Source organism: Venturia canescens, chromosome 11, assembly GCF_019457755.1.
Source record: "Venturia canescens isolate UGA chromosome 11, ASM1945775v1, whole genome shotgun sequence".
Lineage (NCBI taxonomy): Eukaryota > Metazoa > Arthropoda > Insecta > Hymenoptera > Ichneumonidae > Venturia > Venturia canescens.
In genome coordinates, this window is record NC_057431.1 from 4,416,947 (window position 1) to 4,432,795 (window position 15,849).

A 15,849-nucleotide genomic window follows, 5' to 3' on the forward strand; every position below is an offset into this window, starting at 1 on the left:
TACGTCAGATACAAAGCGCTGCCGCTTACAGCTGTGTGGCGCTGCTGATCGCCGCATCGAACAGCAAAATGGCGGCCAACTGTTTGCGGCAATCGCTTCGGTGCGTAAATACGTGAGTTAAAAAAAACCCCAACACACAATCAAGAATAACCTCACAGTGCTTTAAATTCTAATCCCTCAAGTGCCAAGAAGTTTACTCCGTAAGAACGATGAACAAAAATATAAACAATAACCTTTAGTCGGAAGAACCTGCGGTAAATCCGCCACAAACGCGATAAAGATCGATCGTATTAAAAAAAATAAAAAATTGCTTACGGAAGTTTCAAGAGTTCGTGGTGGGGGACGATTTTTTTGTTTCAAGAACGCGCGAGGGGTTCCCACCTGAGGATTGCAGTATTTTTTTAACAAAATTGCGATTTCGACTTTTCGGGGACACCAAAACACTTCGAGTTCCATTTTTTATCCGGTTTTGGTCGCTGGGGGAATAAGGGTCAAGGTGTCTCGCGCCGCAGAATTACGTGTGCTAAGGCTTCTACCAACCTTTATTTAACAAAAGTGTCGTATTACAAACCCTCCGTCTTTCTCTCTTTTATTCTCTCGTGACATCGTGTCATCGATGTCTCCCCGAGAATTCCTTGAGATAGACTCGAAGAAAAAAAGATACGAGATCGAGGTATGCGCCTCGATATTTTATCACCAGGAATAATTGTTAAATCCTCGGAAACCGGTCCCAAGGATCGAGTCTTTAAGAACAAACGGTGGGACAAGTGGGCGCCGGAAAAACCCGTAAACCCGGAAGCATAACGAAGAAGATGGCCTTCAACGAGGTGAGTCCATTTTTTTTTACATTTCCTACAATTTATTATTCTCCTATTATTGCTTTTCCTCTCAACATTCTTTTGCCTCCATCTTATACCGCCATTTTGATTTTTTTTTTACTTATTCCGTTGATCTTGTACAAATACGTAAAAAAAAGTGCGAGGTTGACCAAAGCTTGATACATAACCTAACCTCTTTCGACGGGCGCGCACAGCTGGCAAACTGTCAAATCTACACTCAATGTTTCCACCATTTCCGCCAAAATATTCGTTATCCTGTACTTTTTATTTCAACAATTTCACTTCCTTCTACTATATTTTAATTGCCCAACGGATAAAGTATGATATATAATTCTATTCTTTCTCGAAGCAATCCAAATATTGTCATACATTGTAATACTTGATTGTACAATAATCGGCGATATTTTCAATTCTGTTGACTTTTCGTATCATTTCGAAATAATCGTCCCAGTGTGTGATTCAAAACTCGTTTAGCTTTTGTGCCGAATTTAATTGCGTATCAAGGAAAACGAAATAAAATCCAAAATCATCGCGGGTGATGATTTAAATTTCTTATACGATTTACGTACACGATACGCGATTCCATTGAACACCACGTAAAATGTAATTGAATGAGTTGAAAAACGAATAAATCCTCGAAATATGAATTTTTATAAACGTCAGAAAAAAATTCTGTCATCAAAGATGTATGTAACGAACGACGTCTCGAGAAATAGTATTATAGTCGTACTGCGAAAACTACGAGCGTCCAAACCGGAAATGCGTCAAAATGGTCTCTGAATCAACGAGAAATGGAATCTTATCTGTGCAGAAAAATTGTTGGCAGTATCGCGTTATTTTATTTTTGACTTTATCAGCGCTGTGACTTGTTTTTTCTTGCAAAAAATCGTCTGCTTATTGTATTACGATTGATGATCGATGCGCGGCGAGTGAGAAATACTTTTGAACGAAAAAGAGACGGAAAATTAAGAAAAATTGTATATTCCTCAGGCGTCTGGCACACGCTCGGCCATATCGATCGAGAGATGGTGCTTGGCTGCTGCGAGAGGGTGGTGGTGAATTTCACTCGTTCGGACCACACGCGCGAGGGGATCGTGTACGGCTTCGCCGCCACCTCCCCCGGGTGGGGAGGGGGCGGCTGGCAAACTCTCATTTCGCGTACCAACGCGCACGTGTTTCGTCCCCGCTTTCTTTTTTTTTTCGTACGCTTTACATTGTTTATTTTGAAAATGCGGTGAAGCAGCGTTCTTACTCGATTCTCAGCAATTTATCGGACTTTTCTTTCGCCGAATTTCACGTTACTTGGCAATCTCATCACAGAATTTTTTGCTCCGAAGGGAGCAAGATAAAATTTCAACATTGAGTTTCTCAATTGAAAAATAAGGAAAAAAAAATGATTTTGGAAAGTATCGACGCACCGGAGTTTCGTTGGGGTGTTTCGAAGAGGATTTTGGCTCACTCGGAACAACGACGTTCATCGAATCATTGCCGGTTGATTTCATTCAGATAAAAATGAAAAAACTATTGGAATGTTTGGTTTTGGAATGTTTGATCCGCTCAGACCGGTGCCAGTATTTTTTTTTTAACTCCCGTCCCGACCTTGACCTCATGAGGAAATAATTTGAAGTTCGTATACCGGTCTTCGAGACACTCGGGCTAAGCACGAGGAGGCAGCATAAAAATGCAAGTGCGACGAGGGGAGAAACGAGAGACAATCGGGGCTGGAAATTATTGCTCGAGATGGGGAGGAATTTTCGCGTCGTAGATAACCAAGGTCCTTGCCCCAAAGGAGCTTAAGAACGTCTTCGGCCCAGACGGTCGATGCCCAGAGCTCCTCTCTCTTTCTCGCTCTCCCTCTTTCTCCGCGTATCCTTCGAAATACACGCGACAAACCCCACAGCGAACCTTTCTGCTTCCATCAAATTCCTTCAAGATTTATCGATCTCGCTTCTTTTTCTTTTTATGTCTGGACGAAAACTCGAACCTCGAAATTAGCACTGTACCGTTTCCCAGTAGAGCCGAAAAGTACCGGGAAAATTAAAAAACTAGCAATTTTCACAATATTTTTTCGGGACTCCCCCCCCGAAGAACGATTCCCCTCTCGAAACTCCGTCGATTTGACACTCCCGTCGGCTTGCGGCCGGATAAAAAAAAGTGGAAAAATGAACTGGCTAACCGGGCGATAAAAATAGAAAAGAGCGAGCGAAGGGGAATGAGTTGCGGCAAGAGAGGCGTCGTTGGTACCGGCGGGGGTTGGAAACGCCGTCTCGGAGGGTTGCGCCGGCTCGGATTTTCTCCTTCGTCCCTTGGAACGCCGCAAAGGAGTCGAAGCCTCAGTCGACGCGCGTCCGTCAGCCGCGGGCTCTTGCTCCTCGTTTTCGAATCGCAAAATCCGCTAATTATTTTCCATTTGTAACGAATCAAAGACGAGCAAATGCGAAGAGTTTTTAAATAATCGAGAAACGCGAACGAAATTCGTGTGCAGCGAATTTAGCATTTGAAAATTAAGGCCAAAAAGGGTATTCCGTTTCAATGCGCATTTCTGTTCGATCGAACATGCTCAAATTTACATTTTAACATGGACAAATAATTTTTTTAATGGAATATCGACACGAGTCCAGAGCTAATTCGAAACTTTTAAATCTGCAAATATTTTCCAACACAAATTTCATTGGCGAACGCGAATTTATTAGAATATTATAAAAAACGAATCTCAACTGAGCAAAAGGAATCCAAACTAACAGAGACAGACTCGAATCGAGTCGAGTAAACCTCGAGCGACTAAAACAAGCCTGAACCGAAGCAAACTAATCCTTCCAATTGCATTGTAACCCTGAAGTCCAATTGTTGAACTCTGGCGATAAAAACGAGACTGTTTTAAAGCCTCGATACGAAACTCGCGTTAATCAGTTGAGGATTTAGCCGCAAATAATAATTCGAGTCGAAGGAATAAAATTTCGGGAGGAATAAAGGAGTCTCGTGTGTTCATTGGTCGGGAGGGAGTCGTTGACTCCGCAATCGAAATTCCATTATCGCATGGCATGTATCCGGGTACGTGTATGCATAAAGGTTGAGGAGGGAGATGGGACGGAGGAAAAGCATTTCGAGTGGAATATCGTGCGGCGAGTTTACCTGCGTATCGATCCCTGGACCATTTGGCAAACTATTTTAGGAAGAAAAGATCGGTTCGTTGAGCTCGCCGCATGAAAATTTCACGGCGCGAATCCCTTTCGTATATCAGTCGTACTTGACGCTCCTCGCTCTCTCTCTCTCTCTCTCTCGAGCAACGATACCGCGAGGAGAGAAGAGCAGGCAAAAAAAGTTTGCCACGTGCTCTATACGGAGAAACGGAGAGCGATAGAGAACCGTTGAAAGTTGAAAATAATAGCGCGCAGTCTTTTCTCTCGGGGAGCGACTGCTGTCGATAAATTCAACATGCAACAGCACAAAAGACTCTTTTATTATGTTTGTATACACATGACTTAATCTCGTTACTCAATACGTTCCCGCTCTTTGTCTCCTCCAGACGCTTTCGGATAAGCTCTCGAACGTGTCCTCGATGTGTTCCAACTCTGTTTGTGTTTACGTTTTTTTCTCATTGTGTGCAAACGCGTCGGGGTAAAATGGGAGACCGGGGGGGAAGAGGATGAGGCTGTTCGAGGAAGGAATGAACATTTCTATCGACACTGACAAGCCGTTTATTGATTAACATTTTTATTGGATCGAGGAATGCAGAAAGTAGGGCGGTATTCAGTGTGTGACGAAGAAATGTATTTCTTCATCGGAATCGCGTCGTGTCCGGCATTATTTGGGCGGTTCATTGTCCTCCGCAGGGAGATAGAGCAGAGAAGCTCAGCGGCGCGCTCGAGTTAGATCATCGAGCCTCCTTTTTTTATTTTTATTCTTTAGCGCGAATCGTAACGCTTCGTCCCGGAAGAAAGTACGCGCGAGTTTGGTGGCTCGATTAGACGAGCGAAAGAGCATGTTCGCCGCGATGATTCTCCACAAATATGGCAAAAATAACAACGGCCACGAGGCTCGTGGTCGAAACAGTTCGACGCGTAACGAGCGAGGCAACGGAGCAGCGAACAGCGACGAGGACAATCGATTAAACAACAACGTTGCTCATTTCAATCCTCGAGAGACTCTCGACCCGAGAACGGTGAGTGTTTTATCACAAGGAGTAACGATCGTAGTTGCGAAATTGGAAAGCGCGAAAATGTTGAACCCCGAAATACGAGTTTGAGCGGGAAAAGCTGCTCGTGCGTTAATTCGTTAAGATTCGAAGCCGAATCGACGAATGAATAATCATTGAGCTTCGAGAGAAAAAAAATTCTCCAATGTTTTTCTTTTGCTTTTGTTTTCGTCTGCTGGCAGAGAGAGAGACTCGATCGAAGAAACGGTACACGGAAGCTCGGCCCAACGCGCTCGGTAACCGTTACAAACATTTTTCCGTTCTGTATGGATAGTCGTGCAACGTGTATATGCACGAGAGTGACGGACGAGCCTACGATACGTTTCGTCGTCGTCGTCGTCGTCGTCCTCGTCTCCGTCGTCGTCGTCCTCGTCGCCTTTCACTCGACCGTGCATGCCCTGCAGACCGAGCTATTCCTCTCTCTCTCTCTCTATTCCTTGGGCCTCGCACTCCGCCGGAGAGTATCGTGCTACCGATTTTTTAAAAAAAACTTCTCCTGTTGCGAAAGTCCGACGGCAGACTCGTTCTCGACTCGGTTAATGCACACGTGCATTTTTAATTCAACTCTCCTCTACCGGTCTGTACGACTTTTTCAACTTTTCCGGTTTTTTTTCCACATTTTTGCCCATTTTCTTTGCTCCTCTTTCCTCTCCCCATCCTTCCCGCCATTTTTCATTTTATTTTCATCGATATTTATCGATCTTATCTCAAAGGTTTATTCCACTTATGAGATGGTGGAAAAAACATTGCGGGGAGGTGCGGGCCCCCCCGTTTTCATAGAAATCTCAATATTTTCGTCGCTTTTTTCATCAAAAACACACAAAGACCGAACGAGTGCGGAATCGCTTTTGTTTTGAACGGCGGCATGTCGAATGATGGGATATCGTTCGTTGTGTTTTCGAACTCGCTCTCGTCTTCGAGGAATATTTTGAAGCGATGTTTTTCAAATTTTTTCGTTTATCGTTCAGTGTGCAGGACAACAGATCGAAAGTGAATTTGAAAAGAGAGAGAACGAACAGCGACGGTTTTTGGAAGGTTCGAGCCGCGATTACGATCGGCGCCGCCGCGCCAAGACCGAAGGAATTTTCCTCAAGCCTACGAATATCGTCGTTGCGTGGCCCCCACTCGCAACATTTTACAAACGGTCTTGCTTCGCTGGCAGTCACGACCGGATCCGCAACGACGACGTCCACGAGCATATAACCGCGCGCGCGAGCGAGAGGGACCGAGGAGCGGAAAAGGGAGAGGGAGGGGACCGTGACTCCCGCACCTTTCGACGCGTTCACCGCGCTCTGTCCGTTCTGTCAGTCGGTAGTCGGCGTTCGGCCGAGATCGGTAACGCGATTTTTCCTACGCGAGAGGTGTACGCGTCCCGAGTTCCTTTGATTTTTCTCCCATGGATAAAGTGCCCGTTGATCGCGGAGGTGCTGGATCGAAGCTCAAAATTATTTAGTTGGCCTTTGCGACATGGCGCCACCTAGACACGATGCTGGGGGTTGATTCTTAGGGATTCTCAAGTTTTCTCGTCCCACCAAAACTCCTGCTCCGTGCACGTCATTCGAGGATTTTGAGACAAAATAGCGATACCGGGAAGGAAAATCGGTCAGAAAATCTCGCGATAAGCGGAAGAAATCGGTAAAAGTTGATCCCGGGGATCTCCGCGCGTAGAGGAGGAAGAAGAAAAAACAAGTGAGGCAGTGTGCTTTCGGGCACGGTAGGATAATTCACCTCGGTAGGCGAAAATGATTCAGAGCATAAAATCGACGGCGTTGCGGAGATCGCTAAAATCGTGCGCGGAATAATGTACGAGGAGATTGGTATACGCCGGTGAGCCGCGGGGGAGGATTCAAAGACGAGTCCGCATACTGTGTATTTTGTATGCAACCTGCAGTCGTGAGGTTTGCTCGAAATAATTATTCACCTCGTCGAGGTGCAGGCGTGTTCTCGACACGCCCACCTCTAAATCATAGTTCCTTCGAGAAAAACCTTGATGAGCCGCCGATCCGAATAATATTTAAAGAAATTTTTCCTCTTTTTTTTTATCGTCCAATTATTTTTCGAACCGGTTACCGATCGGGGCCTCATTCTTTTCTATTCCGGGCGATTCCTTCGGCTTTTGAAAACGTTTGAACAACATTTATCGTTGCTATCGAATGGAACAACGACGTTCGACTCCGGTTCACTTTCACCGAGGCTTCTCCCACTCTCTTTCACCCCCGCCCACTTATTCGCTAACCGAGAAAGGGAGCGTTATATAAATTAATCGGATATCACGGTAATAATCCCCCTCCGGAATCGAGCGGGATCGGTTCGTTCGCCCCCCCCGAATCGTAGCCTTTTCGTAATCGTTTTTAAAACTCGGATCTCGCGAAGACGTTCCGAGGAAAACAACTTTTTGCTTCGATTTTCGAATTTCCGGTTACACGATCGATCGCGCGATCGTTTCCGAATCCTCGATCCTACAAGGCGATGAGGAAAGTAGTCTCCGTATAAAATAGAATCCCGCCGAATGAAAATATCTATTGGATTATGAAGAATGAAAGCGCGATACGATCTTGTCTCGGTCGCGGTTGTTTTTTTGGCTTCTCATTGAAGACTAAAAATGTGCAGATCTTAAGGAGGATTATTTGATCAAAGTGGGAACGAGATTGTATTCCGAGTGTGCGGGGATCGAGAGAAAAAAAAAGTAAAGCGTAGTAGCGATGCGGCGCTTATCGAGTTCAGGAACGCCGTCCTCCAATCTTATCGCGATAAAAATACATTTGGAGAAGTGACCGAGCGGCGAGTCGCGAGAGATATTTTGGAAATAATTGTCCGTGCGCGAACGACGATTCGAGGAATGCGATAAAACATCGTTGAGCATCTCCCCGGGAAATAAATGAAAGACAAGGGCCACTGAGTGATCGGAAGTAAGTTTGAAAAGCGAGTGGTAAAAAAGAGTCGGAAGATGCGAAACGGTGGGCAGCCTCAACAAACCGCGGTGATGGCACCGCCGCACCTAAACGGCTCGGCGCAGTTCATATCCGGTGGATACGTCGGATACGCGCCTCGTCAATCCTGGACGCAGTTTCAGTCCCCGCAAAATCAACAACAGCCGAGCCAAAACCAAGCGAATCAACAACAAAGACGAGGCAGACCTCTTTCTCATCCACCGCCACCTCCTCCGGCCACTTCTCCGGCGACTTCCGCTCACAGACTGAGCTATCAACCACCCTCCAATTCCGTCGCATCCTCAACCAAGAGCAATTCACTTCCGCGTTCCCGTCCCGGCACGAATCCACGAGTTAACGCACCTTCGGTGAGTCTCTGCGAAAAACCGTTTTTTTTCTAACGCTCCTCTCAATCGCGCGAGGAGCCCCAAAATTCCTCGACACGAGCTAAACGGGGGATTTAACGTAAAAAAATTTCCTCCAAAAAAGCCTCGAAAATGGAACGCCCGGACGATTGGAATCGCGTAATCGATTACGCGAAAACGAGGCCCGTTAATCACGCCGCGTTGACGGGGACACCGATACGAAAATGCGAAAAAAGGAGACGAGACTGAGACGCCGTAATTTAGCAGTATTTTTCTCGAGAACGAGCAACGGGGCGAAATTACGCGTAAAGATGAGTCGCGACGTTTGTTCTGTTTATCGGGAGCGAGAGCTCGCGATAAGAAAATTATGAAAAAGGGGCAAACAGCGTTGGAGTTGGTGCACGTTTTATTTTAATCTCGAAAAATTCCAAAGCAGAGGCCAATCGCTTTGGTAAAAGAGAGTGTTGTCGGCTCCTTCGAATTTCCTTTTTTATCTCTCCGGCTAATTTTCTCGTCTAATTTAACTTGGAAAAGCGGGACAATCGCGTGAAAAGCGGTCGAACGTGAACTCGCGAGATAGTGATTGCGACCCAAGTTCCTTGTTATCGGTCTAGCTTTTTTTCTAGCGTTAAAAAATGGATTGAGAGATGAGTACAAAGAAAAATGGGTCGGCGATCGGGTTTGAAAATGTAACGTGAAATTCCTCGCGTCCGTGCGTGTGCCGCGTGTATGCTTCGCGATGTCTTTTGAATTGAAAATCAAACTCGCGTAACGGTTCAATCCTACGAGTACAGTCGAGAGAGTAGTGGCGGAGTTGCAGCAGCGTTAGATCGAGAATGCGCGTATATTAATGAGCGAGGAGTGTCTTCGGAAGAGCCTCTCCGTTCGGAATATTTATAAGTGTCAAAGGCGTTTTAACGCGTAAGTGGCCTCGCGATTGATCCAACTCCGGCGGAGCGAGGAGAAATTCTACGACAATTGAAATCGAAACGATTGAGGAATCTCGACGAAGGAGAATTTTTCTTTCAAACGAGCAATTGGAAGCGTCTCCTGCGCAAATTCTTCGTAATTTTATAAATAAATGAATGAGTCAATCGGTCCGGGGGATTGCGAAATTATAAATAATCAAAAGGTGTACGTCCGTCAACGTGGCAACATGGAACAGGGGCGAAGGACGCAGCTAGCTCGAGAGAGAGAGAGCGGCGCAGGGGGGGGCAGAAGATTGAGAGAAAAGAGCAGTTGGCCGTGCAACGGCGCGCGTTCCAACGCGGTATTAGAAAATGTCCCGTTAACCTGACGTCGTCGCTCGCGTACACGAAGTGAGCAGCGCAGCTCTCCCGTTCGTCCTCCGCACACGAACGCGGGCTCGACCCGTAAAACACTATCCTCGCTGCTCGGTGTAGCTCGATTGCATTTTTTAATTCATTTTTAATCGTTCACGGAGCGCGTATGCGTGTGAAATTAAAAAATACGAAGATCCCGTGGAAAACGGGACGTTGTTGCGGATGAGCGTATATAAAATCGCTCGTTTATCCGCGCACAAATAACGCGAGGTCGGCCAAAGACAGGAGCGATAAAAATTCCTCGTCAATATTCCTACGAACGGTGCACATGTCTCACCATAAAACCACCTTATTGTCAAATAAATATGTTTTTGTTGTATCAACGTTAAAGTTGATCCTCCAATGGCGCGATTAACGCGACGAAGGGAGCCAAGGCGAACCGCATTGCATCTTTCTCCTCTCGGGGATTGCACATATCTTGGCGAAGCACGAAAGATACGAGTGAAAAATGGCACTCGACCGACCAAATCCCCCCCCCCCCCCCCCTGTCAGGACGGTTGACCCGGTGCCAAAACAGTGTGCCCTCGAATAACCCAATTTCGCAGTGAAATGACAATTGATCCTCCGCCTATTTTTTAAATCCATTTTTCTCAAAGAAACTCCGCAGCGACTCGAAAGCGACTCGAGTCCTTACTCGATACTCCTTAAAAATGAAAATTTAAGAATATTCACGGTTCCTATCGGCTTGTCGAATTGTTGAACGTCATTTTCGGCCTTTGCTTTACAGAAGGTCGATCCTGAGCTGATATTCACGAAGCAGGAGAGAATCGGCAAGGGCAGCTTCGGAGAGGTGTTCAAGGGCATCGACAACAGAACCCAACAGGTCGTTGCGATTAAGATCATTGATCTGGAGGAGGCCGAAGATGAGATCGAGGACATACAACAGGAGATCATGGTGCTGTCGCAGTGCGACAGTCCCTACGTCACCAAGTATTATGGCTCTTATCTCAAGGTTCGTTAAGAATTATAAAAAAAACAATACTCTCATAATAATAAGAGTAAACTTGATAATAATTATAATGGGGCTGGGGTGAGATGACGATTATTACGCTTCCATTAACCCTTGGCACAAAAACTTATCGGCTGGGAGATGGATTTGCTGACCCGGAGCGCTCGAGCTTTAACGATCGTTATCGAGTGAAAAATAAGAATGATTTTTGACGAATGAGCAGAGCTTGTGGAACGTGAAATATTTTTTAAAAACGGAGAATATGAAAATAAATTTGTTTTTCGAATGTGATTCAGGGCACGAAATTATGGATCATCATGGAGTATCTGGGCGGTGGATCCGCCCTGGATCTCATGAAAGCTGGAAGCTTCGAGGAGATGCATATCGCTGTGATTCTTCGCGAGGTACTCAAGGGCCTCGATTATTTGCACAGCGAGAGAAAGCTTCATCGTGATATTAAAGCTGCTAATGTACTGCTGAGCGAAATGGGGGACGTCAAACTCGCCGATTTTGGAGTTGCCGGACAATTGACCAACACCACGAGCAAGAGAAATACTTTTGTCGGTACGCCATTTTGGATGGCACCGGAAGTCATAAAACAGTCGGCCTACGATTCGAAGGTAAATTAAATAAAAGAGCTCTGCGTCCGATCAACGATTTCCTCTTGGTTCGTTACTGATTTTTCATTTTTCAATTGCAGGCTGATATTTGGTCACTGGGAATAACGGCGATTGAATTGGCCAAGGGCGAACCGCCTAATAGCGAGCTTCATCCAATGAGAGTATTATTTCTCATACCGAAAAACAATCCGCCCCAATTGACGGGGAATTACACGAAGCAATTTAAAGAATTCGTCGAAGCGTGTCTCAACAAAGATCCCGAAAATGTAATAATCGATAAACTGCACACGAATCGTTCATCAACCATCGTTGATTGTACAATTTGGATGACATTGCTAATAACCCCCATGGTTTTCAGAGACCGACAGCGAAGGAATTACTAAAGTTTCAGTTCATACGAAAAGCCAAGAAAAATTCGTACCTCATCGATCTAATCGACAGGTACAAAAAATGGAAATCAAAGCGAAGCGAAGAATCGGAGACGGAGAGTGAAAATTCAGATTCGTAAGTCAATTTTTCAACACCAAAATCCCAACGATTCATTCTCATTCCTCAGGAGAAAAGTAAACTAAATGAATTCGACTACGAAATTGTGATAAATAGTGAATAATACGAAGCGCGATTGATGTCAACAGGGAAGAGTCGAAGCAAGACAGTGACATGGACGAGCCTTGGATAATGACGGTAAAAGGGCCTCACGGTGGAAAAGGTGGAGGAGGTCCTTTGCCGTTGTTGACAACGATCGAGGATCAATCGCCCTCGTTGACGCTGAGCCATACTGGAAATCACCGAAACATTGCGAACCATCAATTGCAGCAGCCAACGAAGCCGCCGCAATCGAACGGAGCTTCGAGATCTCCGCCGAACGATTCGGCACTGAATCATTTTGCTGCTAGTGACACTGCGAGGGATTCGCAACGCGAGGTTCAACCCAAGCATACACCGGTATAAAATCATTTCTCTCGTGTTTACGCGTATTACGTCGAAAGTTCGCACAGCATTCTCATCGATTTCCAAGAATCATAAAAGAGTAGTGTTGAAACGCGTTTTTCTTACAGTCCCGGCCTCACGAGGCGGCGCCACCGCCGCCTACCGACATCCGCGAAAATCGCGAGAACCGTGAAAACCGCGAGTACAGCGAATACAACAGCGATTCGAGGGGAAGTCGACCGAGGGAGAAGAACAATCGTGAGAAAAGAATAAGCAAACTTGAACCACCGGTCGTACCAATGCTCGATCATAGAACTACCGAGGATAAACAACGTCCGAGGAGCTCGCAAGAGCCGAAACATCATCCTCGAAGCGCCGCTCTTTCTTCCGTTATCTTGCCATTATTATCCGAGGTACGCACCATTTTTCGCTACTTCGTTCATTTTTTTCCAATACTCGACGACGTCCTCCTTACAATCGTCGTCGTTTTTATGTAATTATAAACCTTTCGTTTTGCAGCTTCAGCGTAAATATCAATATCAATCAGCGAGGGAGAATAACGGTGAGGGTGTTAGCGGTATCGGTAGAAACGGTAATGCGATAGACGAACTGAGGAGTGCCTTTGAGTTGGCCGAACGAACGTCCCCAGGTATGAGCGAGGCTCTTGTGAGAGAACTGTTGAGAGCTTTGCTGCCGGCTAATCATTCGGACAGTCGATTGTCAGTGCTCATGGACAAAGTTGTGCCGAGGTAACGGTTCATAAATATCGACTTTTATATACGTCGTTATTGATCGCTTGGGTTAGCGGTTAGGGACGCGTGGGACGTAAGAGTAACGAAAGAAGAAGAAGAAGAAGAAGAAGAAGAAGAAGAAGAAGAAGAAGAAGAAGAAGAAGAAGAGAGGGGCAAGGCAATGGAGAATAGAGAGCAAATCCTTCAATCGAATGGAGAAAATAAAGAAGAACGGATTTAAAAAGGGGAGCAAGAAAATATACGAATATCGGCCTCTGAGATAACGAATCCGAGTTTCGTGCCAGCAGACACGGACGGAGAGTTCCTAAACACCGCCAACAATCACCACCACCACAGAAAACCTTACCACCGTTCAACCTCCGAGAAGAAAATAAACTGGAATATGAGGAAGCCTCGAAAATGCTTCGGACGCCTCCGAAAAGCTTCGCTAGTTCTTTGAAGATGTAGAAGCCTTGAAACTCTATCCGAGTTCGGGGAGTTCCGAAGCTTCGAAAAGCTCTGGAAAAATTTGGAAACTTGCTGGAAATCGATTAAGGATTTTTGTCTCGCCATTCATCTCTGTTCGAGCGAGAAAAGTAAAAAGAGTAAGAGAGTTTTAAAAACGAGACTTTGGATTCGCCGTTTTCGACGGGTACAAAGGATCCTTGTAAATATGTATGTAGCGCGTTAAGATAGATTTTATTATGTAATCGAAATATTGGCGTTTCCGTCGATCCTCGCCGACTACAGGCTCCCGACGACAGAAACATCGACACCCGATGAAACAATTTATGTTCGAATTTTATTAAGTTCTGCGCCTGCGCAGCGCTCGTTTCATCCTGAAGACAACATTTATTTTCGCCTTCGTGTATGCCTGTTTCTTCTCTCATTGTTTGACTACTTTTACAAGCCTGGTTGCGAAAATTTCAAACTAATTTCGTGGTTTTGTACGTCTGCGAAATCCCTCACTTGTCACTCCAATGCGATTGGTTACTGCCCCCGAAATGGCAAAAGAGTCATTTTATGTCTCAAACTTTTGTCGAAGGACATTTTAATTCAGTTTTTAATGGCTCCCGAATGAGGAAAAAAAAAACAGTCTCGCGACCTTGCTTCGAGGCTCGCTGAGAGAGTTTTGATGTTTGCTGAATTTTCTCGCATACATACGTTATAATTCAATGAAATGTTGCCATGTTTTAAAAATTACGTTTTTTAGAAGATGTAAATATTTTGGATCGCGGCTCGAGCGACGCGAATCGCCTGCGCTGACGTTGAGAAGTAATGGGAAGCAAAATTATGCAATTGGAACTTGGGGGGGACGTTAGATTATGAGCCAAAACAGAATTTCGAAGTGAAAAATATTTTTTTTTGCGAAATCTGATGACCCAGATGATTTATGTTTTCATTATCTTTCGTAGTCGAGCAAGAATTAATACAGTATTGAAATTTGCATCGTTGGAATGCAACTTCATCGTTTCTTCTTCGTTTTATTATTTTTATTTGCAAGTTTTTTAGTTTATGAGATTTGTTCGTAGACATTTTTGGAAAATCTTGAATAAAAGCAGTTTTTTGCTTTCCAACCGTGCAAATTTCGAATAGAGACACGCTTCGCAAGGGGTGAGAGTGGAGAAAACAAACGATCGAAAAAATTAAAAATAAACGCTGGATAGGAGAGTTCTAACTAGTCTCCTGACCATTATTAATTCCTTTAAGAATTAAATATTACCTAATTGTAGGCGTTTCTCATTACTGTCCCTCTTTGCCTTCTCGTGGCTCATTTTTCCTTTTCGGTTGTTTTCAATTGTTTTTTTTTTTTTTTCACCTGATACTTCAAGAATCTGATTTTTTTTGTTTATTTTCAATGAAGAAAAAGTTATTTCTTAAATTTTTCTTCCATTCGACACGGGAAATCTAAGATTTAACAATTCATTCTGTTTTCGAATCGAAGGAAAAATGTTCCGAAAGTAATTTCTTTTAAAAACCGCGAGACTTGTTATAATTTATATTTTATTAGCTGTTTCATCGGTTGGGTTAGGTATTTTTTGTCTATTTACTTTTTCTTCTTGAAGCGATATCTTATTAATAATTAGAGGCATATATTTGCCATTGCGAAGAACGAGATTCAAGTAAATGAAAAGGAAAGAAAGCGAGTCGAAATCTCGATTTTTCGTTTATTTATTCCCCATCATCTTTCTACGTGGCCATTATTATTGCCTTATTTTTTTCTCGTATTCGTTAACCACGAAAAAGTTAGTATTGTCGCCCTCCTTTATAGAAAAAGTCTTGCGCTCCGGAGGAGGAAAGAAAAATCGTATGGTAGATTAGTCGCAAGAATCCAACGATTTTTTCTTTCAATGGATTCAAATTGAAAATCGAATTATCTCAGAAATTAAAAAGAGAAATTACCGGTTTCATGAAATAGGAGCAAATTTCGCGCATACCTCTTTTCCTCCTCCCTCTTTTCTTTTCCCTTCTCCTCCTTGTATTATATCCCTTTGGGTATTAACCCCCCACAATATTCACCGTTATCGAAACATCGTGGTAATACACAAAATAATGAGAATATATGAAAAAATGAAAGAAATCCATGATTAAAATAAACAAACGAACGAAATATTCGAGTGGAGTACAATATACATGTATATATTGTATTTTACCAATAAAACGAAACCTTGGCTGCGTATGTTATTGGAGTGTATTATACTGATTTTATGTGGCATGCCGAGGGCGTGTACAAAATATTGAATGAAAAAGGAAAAAAATAAATCGATATCAATAAATTTGTGCAGAGTTTTCATTTTATCTGTATGAAAAAATACATTACAGTGTTTACATACACGAGCGTGCAACGTACCATGCGACCATGCAGCTACGCAAAATAAAAATATGATAGGGTGAAAAACGAAATTGAATATTCGACGTCAGCTTCAATTTTTTCAGTTTTATTCAA

At 44.1% G+C, this 15,849-nt stretch overlaps 1 protein-coding gene across 6 annotated transcripts; it reads left to right on the forward strand.

Moving 5' to 3' along the window:
* The first annotated feature begins 43 nt into the window (after positions 1-43).
* On the forward strand, positions 44-15,679 carry GckIII (Germinal centre kinase III). Of its 6 annotated transcripts, none has more exons than XM_043431628.1 (10): positions 6,333-8,332; positions 10,400-10,624; positions 10,918-11,241; positions 11,322-11,507; positions 11,600-11,745; positions 11,877-12,186; positions 12,300-12,584; positions 12,691-12,920; positions 12,977-13,009; positions 13,040-15,679. In XM_043431628.1, the coding sequence occupies exons 1-9, from the start codon at positions 7,982-7,984 to the stop codon at positions 12,981-12,983; spliced, it is 2,064 nt and encodes a 687-aa protein (XP_043287563.1). In that variant the 5' UTR covers positions 6,333-7,981; the 3' UTR covers positions 12,984-13,009; positions 13,040-15,679. The 6 variants fall into 6 exon arrangements, with proteins under 6 accessions (XP_043287565.1, XP_043287564.1, XP_043287563.1 ...); XM_043431625.1 differs by having other exon boundaries at positions 6,333-6,723; positions 7,645-8,332; positions 12,977-15,679; XM_043431627.1 differs by having other exon boundaries at positions 6,335-6,458; positions 7,645-8,332; positions 12,977-15,679.
* The last annotated feature ends 170 nt before the right edge of the window (positions 15,680-15,849 follow it).